Source organism: Nerophis lumbriciformis, linkage group LG09 (genome assembly GCF_033978685.3).
Source record: "Nerophis lumbriciformis linkage group LG09, RoL_Nlum_v2.1, whole genome shotgun sequence".
NCBI lineage: Eukaryota > Metazoa > Chordata > Actinopteri > Syngnathiformes > Syngnathidae > Nerophis > Nerophis lumbriciformis.
Genome location: NC_084556.2, coordinates 24131596 through 24156230, shown reverse-complemented (window position 1 = coordinate 24156230; position 24635 = coordinate 24131596). Strand labels below are relative to the sequence as shown.

At 40.6% G+C, this 24635-nt stretch overlaps 1 protein-coding gene across 3 annotated transcripts in view; it reads left to right on the top strand.

Annotated features, from left to right (window-relative positions):
• Positions 1 to 594: 594 nt before the first annotated feature.
• ar (androgen receptor) overlaps positions 595 to 24635 on the top strand; it is a 68149-nt gene continuing 44108 nt past the window's right edge. The window contains exon 1 of one of the 3 annotated variants that reach the window (XM_061962130.1): positions 595 to 1929. In XM_061962130.1, coding sequence (XP_061818114.1) covers positions 1046 to 1929 — 884 coding nt within the window. In that variant the 5' untranslated portion in view covers positions 595 to 1045. The remainder of the gene's footprint in view (positions 1930 to 24635) is intronic. The other 2 variants (XM_061962131.1, XM_061962129.1) reach the window with 2 other exon arrangements.

Sequence of the window (24635 nt, the reverse complement as noted above, 5' to 3'; positions counted from 1 at the left end):
AGAAAAAACACAGACACTGTAATTTGCAATGTAAACCACTGGTATTAGAGGTACTTTAAAAGCATTTTAATTCCAAAATTCCAGACTGCATGTGGAAGGAAAACCCAAAAAACATTCATTATAGATACTTTCGACATTTAAAAACGTTAGTCACAACATGTGTTAGCTAATTGCAAATTTTTTTTTTTTACTCCATCAAAATAATTAATTGTGACTTTCCTGTGAGTGTGTTAAAAAACAAAGACCCTAAGTCACAAAACAATCTTGTCACATGTTCCACACTCAGTCACCCTTTTTGATGTAGTGGGAAGTGCATGGATTTGGGTCAGTTGCATTTTTTTCTTTGTATATGTAATGTAACCCAGGATGCATTTGTCTGTAGAATGTGTCGCAGGGCCAATAGAAAATGAGCGGCGGGCCACAAATGGCAGCCGGGCCGCACTTTGGACAACCTTGAACAATGTAGTAAAATAGCTGAAAAAAAAAACCTTCCTACCAACACTAAATTTGCAGTGGAAACCATTGTTATTAGAGGTAGTTTAAAAGCATGTTAAATCCAAAATTGCAGATTGCATGTGGAAGGAAGGAAGATGTAAAAAAAAAAAGAATTATAGATACTTTTGACATTTTAATGGTCAAAACGTGTGTTAACCAATTGCACATTTTGTTAATACTCCATCAAAGGACTGCTTTGTGGCTTTTCTGTGCGTGTTAATAAACAAAGACCCTAAATTATATTACATAACATATGTCGTCACGTATTACACACTTGGGCCACCCGGTTTTGATGTAGTGTGGAGGTGCGTAGACCCATCCAGTGGGAAGCAGCAAATACTTTGATACTTTCTTTTCTGGGAGTGAACCATGAGCTTCTCTCTCACTTTTGACGTCGTGCTAAAATCTTAGCACTTTTTGGACGTCTCCACCTGCGCGCTTAACATCGACTTTTGGGGGGGTGGGAGTTCCTTAGTTTGTATAGTGGTTATATTTATATACATATATATATATAAAAATATATATATAAAAAAGAAAACAGTTTGGGGAAATGAGCCAGAGTAGCAGACAGTCATCTGGAGGCACATTCTGGCCAGCGGGGGACAAATTAACAACACGCGACAATGTGCGCCAAAACAGCATATCGACAAAAACGGAGGAAAGTTGCTTTTTGGGTAAAACGACAAGAGGAGGCGAATTTAAAGCGAACAATGTGGATGTTTACGCACGGTGTGACACGGAGAAGTGTTGCTGTCATCGAGTCCCTCGCTGCGTCCCAGTGTCCGAGGCAGCCCGGGAACTCTGCAAGGCGGTGTCCGTGTCTCTGGGGCTGCATGCCGACTCCAATGGCGACGCTGAGCCCGCGCTCACCAGGGACGTCCCGCACGACCCAATGCCCGTCGAGTGTTTAGCCACGCCGGGCGCAGCCAGGTACAACAGGTGCCCCTCTGGTGAGGAGGAGATGAAGCCATTACGTCGGACCTCTTCGGACTTATTATTAAGTGAGGCGTCTGACTTAACCCCGAGTCCCTACGCGTCGTCCACACCGCTTCTTATGGAGCACCTCCACCGCGTCGTGGAGAGGCCAGGTCGGACCTACAAACCCCGGGAAGTCTCGACGGACTTCGGGGAGGACGCGTACCAAGTAGAGCCATATGTCAGCATCAAGTCCGAGATGAATGGCGACGCCGAAGAGGGAAAGTGGGTCACTATCGGCTGCACCCCTAACGAGAGGTACAACTGGGGGTCGAGGCAGTGCGTTGCTACGCCGCAGACGAGTGGAGCGAACACGGCCTTGATTAGTGATCCCTACCAGAGGAGCAGCGGGCAGTGGTACACCGGCGGAGGGGTGTTGGTGCCGACACACTCCAACCCCGACTTCATCAAGAAGGAGGTGGGAGAGTGGCTGGATGTCGCCTACAAAGACTCCTCCAGGTAAACACAACATACTGTAATGTCACACATGATTTGAAAAGTTATAATGAGATTAATACACTTTTTATGTAAACCATGGCTATTCAACTAAATTGTTTTGGGGGCCACATTTCCATGAATCCAGACTTCTCCCTGCACCATCAGTGTTATTTGGTATATTCTAAGAACCAGTGTCTTCTCCAGTGGACATTTAATTGTTGCTCCTTTTATTTTGTCAGTTTTAAAACACACTGTGTATACGGTGTAATACAAATCTGCAGATTTTACGGTAAAAACACGTTTTTGAAAAAATACTAAAACCCTTTTGGTAAGCTACTCAAAATCAGATGGTTATCGATGGAGAGCCACCTGATTTTGCCTAAAACCTGATCTTGCGTAGCTCACAAAAGGGTCAAATAATTTAATAACTTTTTGTATTTTTATAACTGTTCTATTCTGCTTTGTAAGTAAAGTACAATTTAAATGTCGCCATGTAGTCATAAATAAAACCCAAACTCGCTCAACCTCTCCTTTTTTAGTCAGTCGTTCTGAGGGATGAAGTTGGACAACTCTGTAATATATACTATACATGGTGGGTGAAATATGACTCATTATTTTGAAATACAGCACTTCTAAATTACCACTATGACAATAGATGGTGCAAAAGAAGTCTATAATGCCAACACTTTGGAAGAATTTAGAACAGGTCTCTCCAGACTGTTTTCTTCTGACAGCTACTTTTACAAAGAGAAAATTCCAGCAAGCTATTCCTTTTTGTTTATTTTTATTTCCATAGGTTATTTCAACCCAAGCAAAATATTGTCCATCTGCATCTTGTACTTCAGTATGTATTCATTTTTAGTGCAGGCTTGTTAATCACTATTAGACTTATTTGACAAAAAGAAAGGATTGTGTACTTTATTAATATGACTGGCAACATTTATATTGTCCTTCCAGTAAATTAAGAAACAGATATCCACTAAGTCATTGTATTTGTGGTAATTTGGTATCAAATAGAAGCATATCTGATTTGAACACTTACACAAATACTTTGAGTTTTGACATATTTTCTTGGACCTTTGGTGGGCTACTCAAAATCAACTGGCGAGCTACCGGTAGCTTACAAACTACTGGTTGGAGACCCTACATCGACATAGAAGTAGAAATATGGAATGTTATTTCCTCCATCGAACAATTGCAAACCTTACATTTTACAATAGTTTTACACCGAATAAACAAAAAACAGCATCACTGTTATTGTTACAGTAAAATTCTGGTGACTGGGCTGACAGTTTTTTTTTTTATCATTAAGTCTACGGCCCTTTTTACAGTACAATTCTGGTGACTGAGCTGACATTTTTTTGCGTTTTTTAAGGACCTACTGCAAACGTAGTCAAACTCACCTTTATGATAGCGCCCTAATAATTTTAGGACTCTGCTTCAAAAATGTTAGCCTCTCACAAGTTTTTTGAACTGAACTTATGGGGCGGTCTGGTGTCATTCCCAGGCGGGATTTGGCCCGCGGGCCACAAGTTGAATTGCACTGATGTAACTATATAAACAATGCAAACTATCCATCCATCCATTTTCTACCGCTTGTCCCTTTTGGGGTTGCGGGGGGTCGCTGGAGCCTATCCCAACTACAAACTAGTAACTCTTTATTTTATATTGTTACTTGAATACTACTTCTTTCACGGTAGTGAAGTGTTGGATTGAAAATTTCATATGGACTCTAGCTCCCTCCACTATATTCTACTGATTTCAGCACACTCTTGTTGGATGGAGGACATACCTTTACATATACATTCTGTGTCTGGAGCTCCAACCAGTAGCTTGTGATCCCCAGCTGAATTTGAGCAGCTCACAAAGGATCAAATAATATATGCCTAAACTATTAAGTATTTCCATAAATGTTCAATTCAGACATGATGCTTCTATGTGATACCAAATTACCACAAAACAGCACAAAGACAATGACCCCACTGTTTGAGTGGAGATCTGTTTCTTAATTTACTATAGGTACAATTTAAATGTTGGCAGTCACATAGGCAAAGCATACAATCGTTTTGTTTTTGTCAAGTAGCTCTATTGGTGACTAAAAAAACCTGCACTTGACATAAATGCATACTGAAGTACAAGATGAAGATGAACAACATGTTTTGTTGTTGATTACCAACATTTTGTTAATGTTCTGGCAAAACTTTGCTTGGGTTAAAATATTCTATGAAAATAAAATAAATAAAAATGAGTAGCTTGCTGTCATTTTTATTTTGGAAAAGTCGCTCTCAGAAGAAAAAAGGTTGTAAACCCTTATTTTAGTTCTTCCAAAGTCTTTGGTATAATAGACTTCTTCCTATAAGTTAAAGTTAAAGTACCAATGATTGTCACACACACACTAGGTGTGGCGAAATTATTCTCTGCATTTGACCCATCACCCTGGATCACCCCCTGGGAGGTGAGGGAAGCAGTGGGCAGCAGTGGTGGCCGCGCCCGGGAATCATTTTTGTTGATTTAACCCCCAATTCCAACCCTTAATGCTGAGTGTCAAGCAGGGAGGTAATGGGCCCCATTTTTATAGTCTTTGGTATGACTCGGCCGGGGTTTGAACTCACAACCTACCGATCTCAGGGCGGACACCCTAACCACCAGGCCACTGAGTAGGTCACTAGGCCACTGATAGACCACCTATCGGCATTTTTATAATATAGAATTACTGTATTTCAAAAGAGGTAGCCATATTTTACCCGCACTGTATGGTGTATATTACAGAGTTCTCCAACGTAATCACTGAGAACTACTTTGACTTAAAAAAAAAAAGGAGAAGTGAGCTGTTTGGTATTTTATTTATGTTTGCATGGCAACATTTAAATTGTACTTTATTTACAAAGCAGAATTGAGCAGTTACGAAAATATTAAAAGTGGTTAAACAAACATTCTTTGATCCTTTTCAGAGCTACATACAATCAGATAGCTCTCAAGATACCTGATTTGAAATATAATCATTTGATAGCACTGCTGGAATGTTACAAACGTCACGTCCGGCTCACGTCCCACCCGATGAATACTGGTGGTGGTCAAGTTAGCTCTGTTTTCAATGGTACTAGGCGCCATTTAGCCTTTCACGAAGAAAAATGTCCTATGCTTGTGTTGTTTTCGACTGTACGAACCGTTTAAACCAGGGAAAGGATAAATATTTCTTCAGAGTTCCTTGAGAGGTTATCAAAAAGGGCGGAAAAGTGCAAGATTTGTGGAAACGACGACGAGAAAAGCATGCAGCTCACACTCTCGTCCATGGGAGCACAGTCACTCAAAGAATGCATGAGTTTTCAGTGATCAAATCGTTAAAGGTTTTTTATGATATACTTTTAACAGTTAATTTGTTCCATTTAAGTATTATCTTGATATCTTGATATTATTTTTATTTCTTAAACATGTTTGCTACGAGTGTTTCGAAAAGCAACAACTCTGCATGTCAAAATAAAAGAAAGCAAATGTAAGCAAAACCTAAAAGAGTTAAGCTTTTACCAAAGACAGCAATCATATATGAAGCTTTCAGCACATACACAATGGTGACATCTATAGTTATATTTTGATAAAGACGGTAAAAACACGATACTCGTAAACGCCGTGTGTAACAGCAGCAAACATGGCAGCTTAGACGTGAAGTTAAATCATGAAATGCAACCTTACTCGAGCAAAAACGATGCATATTTATCCGGGAAAGTCTTGATACCAATTTACTTGACCCAGCCACACACAAGGAAGTTGTAGACCCCCGTGCTTTTCAAAGATTACATCTCTTTTGTCGTGTAGAATGGTGTCTGGAGCACAATCTTTTGATATGTCTGGGAACGCGACCGACGAATAAGCCTTGATATCACTCAACAAATCATTTTTTAATAAAGTATAGGGATCTATTCCATTGCATAGTTTGTTTTTTGCTCGTATCTTCTATTTGCAGGAAGATTTAAGCCTCTTTTGTACTCAGATAGTTCGCACGCTGCTTGCTGTACAACAGGCATCTTAGCTTGGTCGACCACCACTGGTTTCCACTTCCGGGAAGAAGTCAGGTGTCGGAATACCAGCAATAGCACTAGTAAAGACTCATTTTCCCCAGGGAAGTTTTGTACTGTGTGTATTTTTAAAATGTTTTGTTATACCTATTTATTTATTTATTTATTACCTATTTAGCGCCTGGAGTTAGAGGTGGGCAACAAGCAAAATCCACCAGGGACTGGTCACCAGCCAATCACATTTTCACCTCTAGAAGATTTAGAGTGTCCAATTAACCTAACATGCATGTTTTTTGGCATGTGGGAGAAAGGCAGAGTACCCAGGAAGAAACCCACACACACTGAAGGAGAGAAGAACATGCAAACTCCACACATTTAAATTGTTATGTGACCTGAGAGAAATCACATTGGCCCGCTGGCTGATAGTGCAGCTATTCATAATACTGTGATACAAATATGGTTTCATGCACTATGATGACCTGACTTAAATACTGTATTTCTCGGAGTCGGGACCCAAACGAAATTAAACACAGCAAGCATGTTATCTTGTACAACTAGGCTTTTTATACTTCATTTACTCTTACACATTTACCCACTTAGCCACCAACCTCCCCTTTAAAATCTTCCTTCTTTGAAAGCAATGTTGTTTATGTAGACATTGTATAAAATTAAGTTTAAAAATATATTTTTTTACAATATGAACAACATGCTCAAAGTTTCTTGACAAACAAAATACATAACGCCTGTGTAACACAATTTGAAGTCAACTGGAAAAGGGGTGTGCTAATAAACCTGAATGCAACACATCTTAGGTATGCGTTGCAAATTATTTTATTGGTGAATTACGGGCGAGTGTTCTCTAGTTTTGATGATGATGATGTAAGTCCTGCATGTAATAATAATGAACACTAAGTTGATGTACTGTAGAGACACTGTCACAAAGTTCTAGAGATGATGCGTCACTAACGTCATGCTTGCGAGCACTGCCTGGTACTCTAATAGAACACAGTACAGTTGAGACCCTGCAACAGGCTTCATGCACAGTGAACTACTAAACCACGTCCATTTTGATCAAGCCAATGGCCGAACTAGAAATCAAGCCTCACAAGAAGAAAGCTGTTGTGGCTGAGCAGAGCTGCAAACTTGTGTGTCAAAACTGCTGGATGTCTCACAATGGTACTTAATCCTGAGAATGTCACTGTGCAGGTGTTTGAATCCAGGTGTGATTTTAAATGATACAACTCCCCTAGAGTTGTATCATTTAAAATTACAATTTTGTCAAATTATTATTAATCAAATTAATTTTTGATACATTTTTTATACTTATGTGCTGTTTGCATCCCTCAGTTTTGCATCCTGTTTTTTGCTGCAGGCAACAGGTGTGGTAGTTATTATTATTTTTTACTATATATTGAGGTTTCTAATATTTTGACGCTAAATAAGGCAACCATGTGCATATTTTTATATCATCAAAATAACACTTAATTGAAAATGTCAATCAAAAAGGCATTTGGTTTTCTTTGAAGTTTCATTCAGTAGCCATTATTTAATTGGTTAAGCAACTTTAGGGAGTTGTTTTGTAGAATAGGTTGTGATCCAGTAAGTGGCATGACATAATGCATGTAATTAAAGAGAACAATGGCAAGGTGACTTAAATGATTTACTACTTTGCTTGAAATACTTCATGCCTGCATGATCCTCTGACCGATGAGACCTCATGCCAGCAGCCCGGGAAAGAGTCCAAGCATACAATGCTTACTTGAGTCACTCGTATTATTCTGCCAGACTAAAAAGTGACTTGAACGAAAATACATTTTCATCCAATTTTTTTTTCTTTTAAGAGGGACAAAATAGCTCTGTTTGTAATTACATGCACCATACACCAAATGTGGTGCACAATTATGTGATTCCCTTGTGCTACACAGAAATAAAACTAATGCACCGTACAGGCTTGGAGTGGGACAAAGATTTGGCTCTGAACTGAAAAGGCGCTATTTAAAACCCAAGTTATTATTTTTATTAAAAAGCAGAAAAGCTGCTGCCGTGTTAAAAATCAGTACTGTAATGTAGTGAAGAGTTTGCATATTTTTCCAGAAAACTTTTTTTTTAAAATTAAATATACACTGTCATCTGAATTTAATTGTACTGTTTTGAAAAAAAAAATAACGTTAAAGCAACTAATCAATCGGGCTAAATTTACCTAATTGACTATGGGGTTGAAATTAAAAAAATATTTACAGGAATGACCAAATCTCTTTGATTGATCTGAACCCCTGTTTGGATGCTTGATAGTGTTACAGTAATTAATCAGAATATCTTGTTTTTTGTGTGATTGTTGTGACAGCTTTTTCAGAAATTACCAGAAAATATTGAGTTTATTTGAGGCTTTTTTTTCAATGACACTCCATCAGTTTGTGATTTTATGGATGTATTTGTTTCAAGTGTTCTTTGTAACATTAACCTTCGAAAGTACAGCAACAAATCCAAGAAAATATGCTCTATGTACATATTGTATGTGCATAGCTTGCGAAACAAATATTGATGCTTTACTCAATATACAAGTGATAGCAGTAAAAACACATTCTCTGACTATTACTATTGGCTATTCTAAAATAAACACAACCAAGGTTCCCTTGCTGTCTGCTCAGTGTTCCACTATTTGCAGATTTTCTCAGTGTACTGTCGCTTATGTTCCAAGGAAGTGAGGCCATGGGTTTGTGGGTGTTTATATACTACGTTGTCCAGAAAACTTGGAGCTATAGGATCTGAGCTACAAGTGTGTCCGAGAGTTATTGTCACGATTACGCATTGCTGCGGTAGTTGTTAAAGTTAAAGTACCAATGATGGTCACACACACACTAGGTGTGGCGAAATTATTCTCTGCATTGTAACCCAAGATGCAGAGACAGGAGACAACGTGCAGATAGGAAAAGTATTTAACGCTCAAAAATACCTAAATATAGTGCAGCAGGGAAGTGCTGAAAAAGCATAAGGAACACTATACTATGCAGGTACGAAGTAAACACAGTAATCACATGTGTCAAGTAAAGCATAGCAAGTACAATGAACCAGCACTGCTGGCATTTAAAGCACTCAAATGAAGATTGACAGCAGGTGAGTTTCCCAATCACCAAACAGAGACAGGTGTGTCCATCAGGGCTCTATCCTGACTGTGACAAGGCAGGGGAAGCGCACAGGAAGAGGAGAAACAGGGAGGAAGGAGCACTGAGACGAACTAAACTCATAAACACAGGAAAACAATATACAATGTCTGACCTGTCCAGGCAGGTCATCACATTTAAGCTTTTAAAGTAATAGGTGGGTTGCAATCACGTGACCTAAAGGCACATCCAGACACTTCTGGGTTTCAGGCTATGGTCTAAGCCCCATTAAGCTACTGTTTATTTACCTGAATCCATGCAGATTTAGGCTTATTTTTAAAGGTTTAGAGGCAAATATAAAAGTGATCATGAAAACATACTTAAGATGGGTTGGAGTGGATTTTTACACTTTTAACAAAAATATTTTATAAAAAGATTTAAACCATTTATCATCACTAAGAGGTTACTGCTTACTCACTTCATTTGACACTCACGGTATTTAGAGAACAAAAGATTGGAGTCACATCATGTCTTTACATCTGAGGGGTCCACAAATTTAGCATTAATCCGTAAAAGACCAAGTTGGATTTATTCGTGCATCGTTAAGTACTGTATTTGATTGACATAACGAGTGCGGTGCTGCTGTGATCGTGACGATAATGAGAAAATTGAGAAGTTTGTATTAGGTTGATTTCCTGCTACAAATATTAGTCTCATCTACAATTCATGTCTGCAGTTCTTTTTATGCTGTAAAGTTCATATTTTGTCTCATTATTTAGCTGTATATGTCCCTGTTGTTCAGCAATGTTTGCTAGTAATATCAAGATTCAGTATATGCTGTTGTGCTTTTTATTCATCTAGTTCAGGGATCTCCAAACTACGGCCTGCGGGCCCGGATTTTTTATTATTTTTTAAGATCTGTTCTTTCTAATCCATTTTCTACCACTTGTTACGCTCGGTGTCTCCTAGCCGCTCAGGCAAATCATATTGTCTAAAAATGCATTTTCCCATCGATAACTTGACATCATCGCGGCAAGTGCGCGCTCTTTCAGTCAATGAGTGCGCGAGGAACATATGTATATATAAATATACAGCCCGGCCCCCCGCCAAATTGTTTTAACCCAATGCTTCCCCCAAGTCAAAAAGTTTGGGGACCCCTGATCCAGTTCATTAATACTATTAAGGATATTTTCTTGATGCTAACAAATATCACCAAAGACGCTATAATGTGGTCATATGTGTCGAATAAAGCACTTGGCTTTCCTGCACAACAGCTACATTTGTAGTTTCTGTTATGAAAATCGACTATAAAAATGCGGTGGATTGGACCAACAATCACAATATTTGTTAGTAGGAATTAACATGACCTCAGTTTATTTGCACAACCAGGTCTTAGTAGTTATATTTAGGCCAAGCAACCACAAAATAACAAAAACTAATGCGATCTATTGTCCTTTTATCTACATTTAGTTCTGCTCTCAGACACTACTAATATAACTCGATTGCCTCACGGAAAATTTCTCAAACAAATCAAATGTTCAAACAAACATTTTACAAAGTGATCGGTGCAGACACGAGCAAGAGAGCCATTTCCTTCGATGCACTTGTTTTGTCCTGACTTTACTACCTTTATGAACCACTTCTCTCGGCACCATGTAAGAGCTATTTCCTGTCGCTCAATTTGAACGACTGTAACACCCAAGAACAGAACAGAAATGCGTCATTTTCTGATCAAACTTTACACTTACTCTCACTTGTTTTTTAATGTTACGCTCTAGCTGCTTGATCATCGTGTTAATTAAGCCATGAAGAAGAAAAACGGATGTGACATTGCTGTTCCTACTTGGTATTGTTGCGTAGGACCAGTTCTTCATCCAAGGGAATCTAAATTACTGGTCAATCTCAAGTTCTTTCGATGACATATGCTGAGTAAGAAGGACCCTCAAGACAGAATTGGAATATTTTCAAGTTTATACTAAAGCTTTAAGAGTTCAACATAACCAATACATTCATATCGGCTGCTCTAGTTCATCTGGCATTCCAAAGGGAAAACCAACTTCTTCTCCCACAAAGACAACTCCCAACCTCTCCTCGCACCACTGATAAGAAACCAATGGGGGAGGTCTTCACATTCCAAGAGAGAGAGACACAAAACAGACAATCTGAAGACAAAGAGACTGGTACAATAAACAAAGGAAATGTACTAGATACTCTAAACATGGCTATGTAAAAATAAATAATTATTAAACCTATCTGCATCCTTTCCACAGTATACACAAGAAACAAACATAGGTGTTGATGAAACCGTTGGCCTGCCTGTTCAAGGACAAATTTGTCTGGCGAAAATTACAATGATTTTCCAAAATCTATGAGGAAGCTGTAGGGATTGAACAAAGTTGTGAGGCTCCACGCCATTCACAGGAATTGCTTGAATTTGCACGATCGAAACATCGCAAATTCCTAGATGCTTTGTGCTCCTTTTAGAGAGCAAACTAGTAGAGACTGAATTAGCCAGGAGGGCCTCTGCTGGTTGCAGCCAAGTATTGCACTCCACTATCAATTCATCATTTGTTAAGAATGTGCTTAAAAATGTTAATGTGGAAAGTGTTTTGTTTTTAGAAGTAATATTCACTGTTTAGTGTTCAGTACACATCTTACCTTATTGGGGCCCTCACTTAGTAGTTCATCTTCAGAAAAGCAGTGGAATAAGCTTTTTGCAATTGGGATGACGTGCAGCTGCCAAGTTGGGTTGACAGGTGCCCTCTGAAATCTGCTGTGGTGATCTTTCTTACTTATCTCGGCAGGATCTCATGATTTGCCTTTTTGACAATTCCTCTGTGTCTTCACCACTGTTGTCTCACTATAACCCAACAGATATTGTGAAAACAGACTTATTTTTTCACCACTGCGTCTCAAACTATTTTATGGTAAACCTTGATATAAAAGTCACCGTTATGTCTAAGTGTTTTTATTTTTTTCTCTGCTCAAGGCTAAGGCTGGGCACATTCTGCCTTCTTTCTCCCCTGGCCTTTTGGCTGCAGTTTTTGCGCAAAAATGTTGCCCACTGAATGCTCAATCATCCCAAAAACACAATGAGGAGCAGTAGGATTTTTTTGCGGTATGAACAAAAAAAATAAAATTTTCAGTGCATGCACTCATGGGCACAGTAAAGGTTCAGCTATAGTTGCCTCAAACTTAGATTAATGCAATTTAACACCAGATGTCACATTTTATACATATCCACATCCTAATAAACTTCAGTTCATGAGTTGTGGTGAAAGCTACACTGAATATTTTGGCAATGGTTGATGTTCCTTCTTTTGAATTATTTTTCTTCCTCAGTTTTATTTCTTTACATGTCTTCCTTTATTTAGGTTTGTAAGACTGAAAATATAAACATTAGAAAAGTATAATGTCTATTGTGTATTTTACCTAAATAATGTCCATTGTGTATGTTACATAAATAAAATAGAAGGTTCAGTCAGTGCCTTATAGTACATTTGACCTATTAAGTTTGTGGGTGGGATTGATTATCAGCATCGATATTTGGCATTTTGACATGTATTAACATCTGGTAATAGTTACCCTCTATTATCACCATTACTATCATTTTAAATGTAACAATCGTCAAACAAGTGTCTACCTTTTTTTTCATTTGACGGGCCCATTTAAAACTTGTCTTTTTTTGCCCAGATGAAGTCGCGCTTTTCTTCCGTCTCCAACATTGTCTCGCCCACGGTGCCATTTGATTGGCTACGCAAACCACGCATGACTAAGCGGCAGAGCCAATCCGAAGCCAAAGTCTTTTTCAAACATTTCTCAAGATGGCGGCGCCCTGCTCGGCTGCGACTGCAGAGACTTGTGGTAGTAATGGAACTTTTTTGGCAAATATATCGGTAAATTCTGTAAAGTTCAAAGTTAACTTCCAGCGTAGTCACTCCAAAGTAACATACGACTGCCAGACAATTTTAGATGTAGATAGATCAAACAGTTTTAGACCAAAAGATGCGTGTACGCTGGACCTCCTCGGTAGCATGGTAATACTACGCCGGCTACACCCAGCGGCCTGTGAAGCATCAGAGCCAAGTACCAGCGGGGACCGTCAACGGAGGAGATGTAAGCGGTGTGATCGGAAGCAGAAACGGGGATGCCGAGCGGGGCTAACAACAAAGCTAAAAGCTAATCCTCTCAGAACGCCGCTTCCTTCCATCCTGCTTTCAAATTTCCGCTCCATGGAGAACAAACTGGACAACCTGAAGCTGGATTTAAATGCAAGACGGGAGATGAGGGACTGCTGCGCCATATTTCTCACAGAAACGTGGCTGAAACCATCTGTTTCAGACGAGGCAGTTAGCATCGAGGGGATAACAATGTTTCGGTCGGACAGGAGCAGCACTCTTACCGGTAAATCCAGAGGCGGCGGTGTTTCCATATACACCAACAACAACTGGTGCAACAACGGGAAGATAGTCTCATGTCACTGCCCTCCCGATGTAGAACTACTAACTATAAAATGCAGGCCATTTTATTTACCCCGGGATTTCAGTGCTATGATCTTCACAGCAGTGAACATTCTCCCAGTGCTAACACCAAAGAAGCCCTGAATGCTTTATACTGCTCTATCAATGAACTGCAATCTACACATCCAGAGGGAGTTTTCATCATGGCAGGAAACTTTAATCAAGCTAACATGAAAATTGTGTTCCCCCATTTCCATCAATATGTGAATTTTGCTACCAGGGGTGGAAGCAAGCTACACATGATCTACAGCAGGGGTCTCAAACTCAATTTACCTGGGGGCCACTGGATGCAGAGTCTGGGTGAGGTTGGGTCGCAAGAAAAGATTTCTTAAAAAAAATATTTTTAAATGCCTTTATTTTTATTTTCAACACAAAATCTAATCAAAATATAAATGGACAAAATGAGAATTAAGTAAATAAACCAGTCATAAGTAATAATAATAATAATAATAATTGGATTTCTCCAGTCAGCAACAATGTATACACATACTTACTGTGATGTTATGAGCTAGGGAATATAAGTACTACACTACCCAGCATGCAACAGTAGTGACGAGCATGCGCGGTAGCCCCGGTGAAGGTTGTATGTCGCCATGTCGTCAGCTAGAATGTGGTTATGAGCACGCTATGTGAGTAAAGGTTAAGAACTCAGCCAACACACCTCGTCTGCATTTATTACAATTACACAGATAACACGCTTACTATGTGAGAAGTAACAATACATAAATCCGTGTACTTGAACATGGCTTCTCTTGCCTATTTCTTGCTGCTAGACACCTGGCAGCGCTTCCTCTCGCATAGCTGAGCTGGAGTTTACAGTTACGGTAGCACAATTAGCCCCGAACGGGCTAACATCACGACTAACGTGTTACACGTCCGATTCACCCAGCGACTCGTCCTTCGCGGAGTGCTTCGGAAGCTACCGGACCGCTCATCTAACGAGACACCCTGGATGAACAATGAGGTACGTGAAATGCTGAAAGCTCGGAACAACGCTTTTAAATCTGGCGACATGGTATCACCTAAAACAGCCGGAGCCAATCCGAACCGTGCAGTTAGGGTTGCAAAGTGTGCTCACAGTCAGAAAGTGCAGGACTTCTTCGTAAACCCCACGAACACTAGACGAATGTGGCAGGGCCTACATGTCATCACAGACTATAAAGCTACCCCCCGTCCTGTGACAACAGCATCAGCTTTCTTAACGACCTCAACAACCACCTTGCGAGGTTTGAGGCACATAACACCACTCCGGCGAGGAAATCCATTCCTCGCCCTGATGAGCAGCCGCTCAACCTGGACACAGCAGATGTCCGGAGAGTGAACCCCCGGAAAGCAGCAGGACCTGGTGACATTCCGGGCAGGGTGTTAAGGGATGTGCAGACCAGCTGGCTGGGGTTCTCACAGACATCTTCAACACCTCGCTTACCCAGGCTGTAGTACAATCATGTTTTAAGACGGCCACAATCATTCCAGTGCCTAAAAACCCACAATCTTCTCCCTCAATGATTATCGCCCTGTACTTCGAGAGGCTGGTAAAGGAACACGTTGTCTCCAGACTTCCCCTCACATTCGACCCATATCAGTTTGCTTATCGCCCTAACCGCTCCACAAAGGACACCATCTCCTCTGCACTCCACCTGAGCTTAGAACATCTGTAAGGAAAGGACACACACGTGCGGATGTTGTTTCTGGACTTCAGCTCGGCGTTCAACACCATCATCCCGCAGCACTTGGTGAGCAAACTGGCCGTCCTTGGATTCAGTACCCCCCTATTCAACTGGCTGCTTGACTTCCTCACAGACAGATCCCAGTCTGTGAGAGTGGGCGACAACACCTCCAGTGCCATCTCCCTTAGCACCGGCTCCCCCCAGGGCTGCGTCCTGAGTCCACTGCTGTTCATATTGATGACCCATGACTGCTGCGCCACATCCACTACTAACCACATTGTGAAGTATTCGGACGACACAACAGTAGTGGGCCTCATCCGTGACAACAACGACATGGACTACAGGGAGGAGGTGAAACATCTGGTTGACTGGTGCAGAACCAAAAACCTGGTCCTGAACGTCGACAAGACCAAGGAGATCATTGTCGACTTCAGGAGGCACCAGTCCAGCCACACTCCACTCTTCATCAACGGCACAGCAGTGGAGATCGTAAGCAGCACCAAGTTCCTGGGGGTGCAGATAACTGACAATATGACCTGGTCCCTACACACCGGAGCTCTTGTAAAAAGAGCTCAGCAGAGTCATGCACTTTTTGCGTCTGAGGAAAAGAGCACAGCTCCCCTCTACCCATTCTCACCACATTCAACAGAGGCACTATAGAGAGCCTACTGACCAACTGCATCTCCGTCTGGACTGGACCCTCAGACTGGAAGTCTCTGCAAAGAGTGGTGAGGATGGTGGAAAATATAATCAGGACTCTTCTTCCTCCTATCCAGGAAATCGCTAAAAGCCGCTGCCTGACCAGGGCTCAGAAAATCTGTAGTGACTCCTCCCACCCCCACCAAGGACTGTTTTCACTGCTGGACTCCGCAGAGGTTCCGCAGCCTCCGTAGCAGAACCTCCAGGTTCTGTAACAGCTTCTTCCCTCAAGCCATAAGACTCTTGAACGCATCATAATAATCCCCTCAATTCCCCCCCAAAATGGATTAAGACAATATAACATACATCCATAAACGTGGGTGCATATGCATTAAGTGCAATATATTTATCTGTACAGTAATCTATTTATTTATATCTGCACCTTATTGCTCTTTTATCCTGCACTACAATGAGCTAATGCAACGGAATTTCGTTCTTATCTGTACTGTAAAGATCAAATTTGAATGACAATAAAAGGAAGTCGAAATCTAATTTGTGTGTAACATTACAGTGTCCAAAATATCAAATATACTTGTTAAATGAAACCTCTTCCTTGTTTTTAATGAATATGTGGGCATTCTACGCTGCTGTATTTTTTATTGTGGGTCATTATGGTGTTACTTGGAGAGCCAAGTTTTTTTCTGAGGTGGTACTTGGGGAAAAAAGTTTGAGAACCACTGCTCTAAATGTCATTACTATTAGTTACTACTCCTATGTTACTATGAGCATAATACCGTAAAAAACGTAATTAACATAAGAGGCTCGTAGTACATTACATCGTGTCCGTGAATCACTTGAAACACAGCTGCTGAAGTTATTGATATGAAAACAATCTGTTAGAGCAGTAGCATGTTTGTGATTGAGACTGAGAGATAAAAAAACTTAATCTAAACTCAGTCTATAGTGTTATTGCAGGGAAAACACAAAGATGATAACAAATTAGTGTGTGTGTCAGAGTGTGTAGGTTGCCTAATAATGCATAACAATACTACATGTGAATTGTTACAATCATGCCTTGATAATAATGCTGTAACCTATGATATTTCTACAAATTATGCTTTTGATTATCTATACATTACGTTTTGTACTTTATGACATGACATGAGAATGTCTTTATTATTTTTTTCCATTTTGTAATCAAGTGTAATATTGCTAAATGATCAGCCTGCTAACGGTCTGTCACTTGAGAATTTGGAATAATTTCATCAACCACAGTTGACATTATTGAGGGATACATATCATTTCAGCCTCTGTGTGCCAGGGATACTAATTATTTCAGGGATACAAAACTTCAGGGAACTATTTATTCAAATTTGTATTTACTTTTATAAGCGATGCTACTGGGCTAAGGAACTGCATGCACTTTTTGTTTTTGTTTGTTTTTATTGATTTAAAGAAAATGTTTCATACATTTAAACCAAGTTACACTATATTGCCAAAAGTATTTGGCCACCTGCCTTGACTCAGATATGAACTTAAAGTGCCATCCTAACCCATAGGGTTCAATATGATGCTATTACAGCTATTACAGCTTCAACTCTTCTGGGAAGACTGTCCACAAGGTTGCGGGGTGTGTTTATAGGAATTTTCTACCATTCTTCTAAAAGCGTATTGGGGAGGTCATACACTGATGTCGGTCGAGAATGCCTGGCTCTCAGTCTCCGTTCTAATTCATCCCAAAGGTGTACTATCGGGTTCAGGTCAGGACTCTGTGCAGGCCAGTCAAGTTCATCCACACCAGACTCTGTCATCCATGTCTTTAGGGACCTTGGTTTGTGCACTGGTGCACAGTCATGTTGGAAGAGGAAGGGGCCCGCTCCAAACTGTTCCCACAAGGTTGGGAGCATGGAATTGTCCAAAATGTTTTGGTATCCTGGAGCATTCAAAGTTCCTTTCACTGGAACTAAGGGGCCAAGCCCAACTCCTGAAAAACAAGCCCACACCTTAATTCCTCCTCCACCAAATTTCACACTCGGCACAATGCAGTCCGAAATGTAGCGTTCTCCTGGCAACCTACAAACCCAGACTGGTCCATCAGATTGCCAGATGGAAAAGCGTGATTCATCACTCCAAAGAACGCGTCTCCACTGCTCTAGAGTCCAGTGGCGACGTGCTTTACACCGCTGCATCCGACGCTTTGCATTGGACTTGGTGATGTATGGCTTAGATGCAGCTGCTCGGCCATGGAAACCCATTCCATGAAGCTCTCTGCGTACTGTACGTGGGCTAATTGGAAGATCACATGAAGTTTGGAGCTCTGTAGCATCTGACTGTGCAGAAAGTCGGCGACCTCATGCGCTTCAGCATTCGTTGACCCCTCTCTGTCAGTTTATGTGGCCTATCACTATGTGGCCGAGTTGCTGTTGTTCCCAAACTCTTCCATTTTCTTCTAATAAAGTCGACAGTTGACTTTGGACTATTTAGGAGCGAGGAAACTTCACGACTGGATTTGTTGCACAGGTGGCATCCTATGACAGTTCCACGCTGGAAATGACTGAGCTCCTGAGAGCGGCCCATTCTTTCACAAATGTTTGTAGAAACAGTCTCCATGCCTAAGTGCTTGATTTTTTACACCTGTGGCCGGGCCAATTGATTAGGACATCTGATTCTGATCATTTGGATGGGTGGCCAAATACTTTTGGCAAGTTAGTGTAGGTGTTGGAGCTTGTAATAGTATTATTCAAAAATTTGGCGCCAATATGTCACTCTTACTGTAAAGTAATATCGACTCAAAAAATCGGTTATTGGCTTCCTTCACTACTAATGCACTGTATCGGTATCGGCGCTGAAAAAAAAAAAACATATCGGTCGATCTTTAGTATGTAAGGTACTTACAAAATATTGATAATATTGGGAAAAAATTATTGTAGGGCTGCAGCTATCAATTATTTTAGTAATTGAGTAATCTATCAAATAATTTGTTTGATTAATTGAGTAATCAGATAAAACCACATTATTAGCCTCACTGTGTATTTTAGAGAGGACATTTTTTTTTATACCTTTATTCTTTGTTCTTATCATTGCACATGTTCAAATTGCACTTTCACCATAGAGCATCACACTACTGTATTTTCCGCACTATAAGGCGCACCTAAAACCCTCCAATTTTGTCAAAAGCTGACAGTGCGCCTTATAATCCGGTGCGCCTTATATATGGACCAATATTGAGCCACAACAAACCTAAACTTCATTTTCATAAAGTTTATGTCTCGCAACTACGGTAAACAGCCGCCAACTTATTTTTCCCCGTAGAAGAAGAAGCGCTGCTTCTTCTACGGTAAGCAGCCGCCAGCTTCATTTTCCAACGTAGAAGAAGAAGTTCTTCTTCTATGGTAAGCAGCCGCCCCCGTAGAAGAAGAAGCGCGCGGTGCATGCTGGGATATATGACGTTTCATTTCCATTTGTGTGTTTATGTAAAGACCCCAAAATGGCTCCTATTAAGACACACGCTTACGACGCAGAGTTTAAACTCAAAGCGATCAGTCACGCAGTAGAACACGGATGACAGAAGGCAAACACACGTTCACCAAGACAGGGAGACAGCGCCGGATGAGCTTTCAGGAAGGCAGGAATTGTCACTGAACTGCTAGACAACAGCAGCGACATTGACTCGATTAATGACGACTTCGACGAGACGGAGCCGGGCATTTTGGATGCCGTATTCGCCCAACTGTTTAATTCGGACACTGAAGAAGAAGAATTTGAGCGATTCGTGTATGAGGAATAACTTCGTAAAGTGAGCTTTACATGTTTATTTTGTGTGTTGTGTTGTGTGACATTAACGTTTGAGCAATGTTGAGTTATTGATATTGTTATTTCTCTGCACTATTTCGAGTGTTACTATGTTGTGATTGCACTAACGTTTGATTTTCCGTAACACGAGTAAATCAGCTGTTTATTCATTTTGGGAGTGAACAGAGTTGTCAGAACGCTGGTTTGTAATCTATTAATAAAGTTTGACTCACCTATCTGACTGTTTTGTTGACATTCCCTTTAGCGCAGCTCCATCTAATGGATGCATAGGTGCGCCTTATAGTCCGGTGTGCCTTATATATGAACAAAGTTTTGAAATATGCTATTTATTGAAGGTGCGCCTTATAATCCGGTGCGCCTTATAGTGCGGAAAATACGGTATATTGATTATAAATAAAAAAATAAAATAATAAGTAAACAAAAAAAACCTGGGTGTAGCCTAAAACAGGTAATATTTAGAACAAAACAAAAAGGCTCTCTAAGCACTCGAGCACATTCACTGAGATTCAATACTGTATGTAAATAGAGCACATTCTATGACATTCAAATACTTTATGCAATTTTAGATTACAAATGCTAACACAAAAAGCTCAGGCTCTGTTACAAAACAACATGGCATAAGGCTAATGTCAAAAACTGCCTTCAAAGAAAGTTTTTATAGTGTACTCTGCATTTGCATATGAACATTGCTAAAAACATTGAGCTACATTAAAAAACATGAGAACAACGCAGTCATCGAGTGAGTCTTTTTTTTAACAGAACAGTTACTGTTGCAGCGCAGAAATGTCCAGCTGCAGCAAACAACACTCTAAAGTTGATGTGGCTGGAACGCAGAGAAATTATTTTTGCGAGAGTTGGATAATGTGCTTCATTTGTCTTCCACCATAAAAGTGGATTCTCCTTTTTGGATAGAGGCTGCTTACTAAAATACATGAGTACTTAATTTTGGGCTGCCTGATTCGCCTGTTGTTCTGCATCTCCCTCATCACTTATGCTGGATTCAAATGTTGATCTCAGACTCTTGTCGAGCAATGAGGTTTCCTTGTGTCAATAACAGGCGGTGCATTGCTCTTGAGTTTCACTTCTTTTGGTAAAGTAGGTTTGAGACGGTAGTTAGTATTTAGGCCTGAAGTTGAAAATAATTTGCTTGAAGCCCTTGTCTTACACCATAAAAAGAGGACACATGTCACTACCAGCAAATTTTAAGATGGTCCCTGTGTGTTCAGCTGATTGTTGTCTTGATCATGCTCTGGGTATTTGGAGGAAGTTGTCAATACAGGGCTCGGATTTGCTGAATGAATGAAAAAATATTGTTACTTTTTCATGTTTTTTAATTGAGACGTTTGTTGAATAGTAAGAAAACACATTCTTTAAACTTCATATGTACGTATTCTAAATAGAATGACACTGTATTTAACCATTAATACATACACTTTGAAAAGTTATTCATTGAAAGTGTCAGGCTCACTACTGACAGTTTGGTCATGTTTGTTTTCCTGTATTTGGTGTTATAATTCCGGTGAGGTCGTGCACGACGCTACCATGCCTCCCTGCTGGGGTGATCTCATCAGCGACGTCGCTACCAATACTGGCCCAGCAGCTTGATGAGAGGCTGAAAAACGCTTCAATGTGGCCATCAGTGCCAAAATCTTGTCAAGCTGCTTGTCATTGGGTTGTCGTGGTTGACAAGACATCGGCGGCGGTGCCTCTGGATTGGCGTACTGGGGTGGTGATTCCTCTATTTAAAAAGGGGAACCGTAGGGTGTGTTCCAATTATCGTGGGATCACACTCCTCAGCCTTCCGGGTAAAGTCTATTCAGGTGTACTGGAGAGGAAGCTACATCAGATAGTCAAACCTTGGAATCAGGAGGAACAGTGTGGTTTTCGTCCTGGTCCTGGAACTGTGGACCAACTCTATATTCTCGGCAGGATCCTTGAGGGTGAATGGGAGTTTGCCCAACCAGTCTACATTTGTTTTGTGGACTTGGACAAGGCATTCGACTGTGTCCCTCGGGAAGTCCTGTGGAGAGTGCTCAGAGAGTATGGGGTATCAGACTGCCTGACTGTGGCGGTCCGCTCCCTGTATGATCAGTGTCAGAGCTTGGTCCGCAGTTAAGTCGGACCCGTTTCAAGTGAGGGTTGGACTCCGCCAGGGCTGCCCTTTGGCACCGATTCTGTTGACATATTGTATGGACAGAATTTCTAGGCACAGTCAGGGTTCCTGTTTGGTGGCTGCAGGATAAGGTATCTGCTTTTTGCGGATGATGTGGTCCTGTTGGCTTCATCTGACCAGGATCTTCAGCTCTAACTGGATCGGTTCGTGAGCTGATTGGGAAGCGACTGGGATCGAAAATCAGCACTTTCAAGTCCGAGTCCATGGTTCTCCCCTGGAAAAGGGTGGAGTGCCATCTCTGGGTTGGGGAGGAGATCCTGTCCCAAGTGGAGGAGTTCAAGTACCTTGGGGTCTTGTTCACGAGTGAGAGAAGAGTGGATCGTGAGATCGACCGGCATATAGCTGCAGCGTCAGCAGTGATGCGGACGCTGTATCGGTTCGTCGTGGTGAAGAAGGAGCTAAGCCGAAAGGCAAAGCTCTCATTTTAATCTACGTCCCTATCCTCGGCTATGGTCATGAGCTTTGGGTTATGACCGAAAGGACAAGATCACGGGTACAAGCGGCTGAAATGAGTTTCCTCCGTCGGGTGGCGGGGTAAGCCAACTATTTGTGTGGAAAGAAACTTGAGGCTATGTTTCTTGTTCATATCGATGAGACTGAGGTAATAAGGACAGTTCTTCAAGATAAAAACAAAAAAATCAGATGATTGCAATGGAATAGACATGTAGCTTGTAAAAAAATGTATTGATAGTGTTGCAAAGCCATTCACATACATACTCATACCTGCCAACTTTTGAAATCAGAAAAACCTAGTAGCCAGGGTCCAAGGGCCGCAGGCCCCGGTAGGTCCAGGACAAAGTCCTGGTGGGGGGTTCCTTCGCCCCCCCGACGCAAAATGATTATTAGCATTCAGACAGGTTAAAATGTTGCTAAAACCATCACTTTTCTATCAGTCACAGTGACTTTTCAAAACAAAAATATTACAGCAAAAATCATATGGGTTGATTGACATGTTTATTCTGTAAGCTAACTTCAATAGTTTGAAATTATTAATGACAGTTAATGCCAGTTATCCTGTCAACCTTTCACAAGACTTCAATTTGTTAATTGAAAGTATAAACAGTATAAACACTTTTTACAGTAAACAAATGGTAAAACAGTACTAAACAATTCCATTAAAAAAAAAAATTGGTGTCATTATTAACTTTCTGTCCAAGCTTGTATAATCTACTGCCTTGTTCAATTGTAAAAAATATTCTGTGCCTAAAATTCACATTTCTATCACAATTATCATACTGTAAACATGGTAAGCTAACTTCATTAAAATTAATAGTCCTGTCAATAGCATGGAATTACAATTCAAATGTAGTTTTTTTGTAAGCCTTTCAAAAGAATTCAAAATATGAAAAATTAATTTAAGCCATCAGACACTTGAAAAGTGGCACATCACATCTCTAATGTAATCATTTGAACTTTTCAACAGAAATAGCACTGCAAAAATATTAAGGACATACTTCTGTATTTTGGTAGTTATGATGTCAACATTTAACAAGATTTCTTCAACTTGGACTTGAAAGCATAAATAGTATAAACACTTTTAACAGTATAACAGTACTAAACAATTCCAATAGATAACATTGGTGTCATTGCCTTTTTGTTTGCTCAATTATTGCCTCCGTAAATAAAACTTCGGCATTTATCACATCCAAAGAATCTGTTTGGGCGACGAAAAACGTTGAAAGTGTTCCACTTGTATCGCTAGCAACGCCATTAGACTTGTGTTTTTTTGTCCAAACGTGGTCTTTTACATCGCTAATTCCTCCGTGTCCGATCGAAAAATCTTGTCTGCACAAGGTGCAATTCGCGTAGTTTTCACCCTTTTTGAATCAAGGGGTTCGGCTATAAGCCGCCTACCGGCCCGACCAGAGCAGGTGGAGTTCAGGGGTTGAGAGGTGGAGATCCTTGGGCTCAGGCTCGAGGCCTATCTACAGCTCGCCATCCAAGACTTAGGGACCTGGCCTGCGTAAGCACAGGACCCGAAGTTCAATCAATGTGCGCACATAACATCAACATTAAGTCATCTATCGTTCGACCTTCAATAAATAAGTTACACTTATTATTATCATTATTAGCTATAATACTGCTAACATTAACAATATTTAAACAATCACATGCATGTATAAAATAAACACGACAGTACACAGTGTTGTCACTATTATTAACAATAACAGTGACGTCACTATGACGGGTGTAACCGCACACCAGCGGCAGTATTCATTCATTGTCTTTACCATAGCATACAAAGTGCAAATGGCCTTAAAACGCCACAACACTCAATTACCATATGTAAATACTCAAAATAAAGACTCGACATAAATATAAATTCAATCGGATCAGAAACATTGGAGGAAACGGGATTAAAACCCGATGCTAACCGCCCATAGGAAATACATGGGTACGGCTAGTCGCTACTATTAGCAAACAGATTCACTTACCAACTCGGCTTAATATCTTATCATCGACACACTCTCTTGTCGCAACACGTCCCTGATGTTCGGCACCTACACGTTTACAATTAGTTGTAAAATGTTGGACGGTTGTTTTTACTATATGCAAGCAAACGACAACTTTAAAACATACCGGCTTCATATGTCCCCAGGTTTAGCCACAGCACCTGGCAGCCATCTTGGAATTCTGGATTTTATAGAGCGTGATTGGCTGCAGCGGGTCACGTGAGCGCGTGTGTTAAACTCGCGAGATTAAACGTGGAAACGGCGCAAATATGAGATGTCATGAGAGGAAATATGGCTTATTTCCCACCCGTGTTACACATGGCATTCGGAATGGCTCGATAGGAAGTT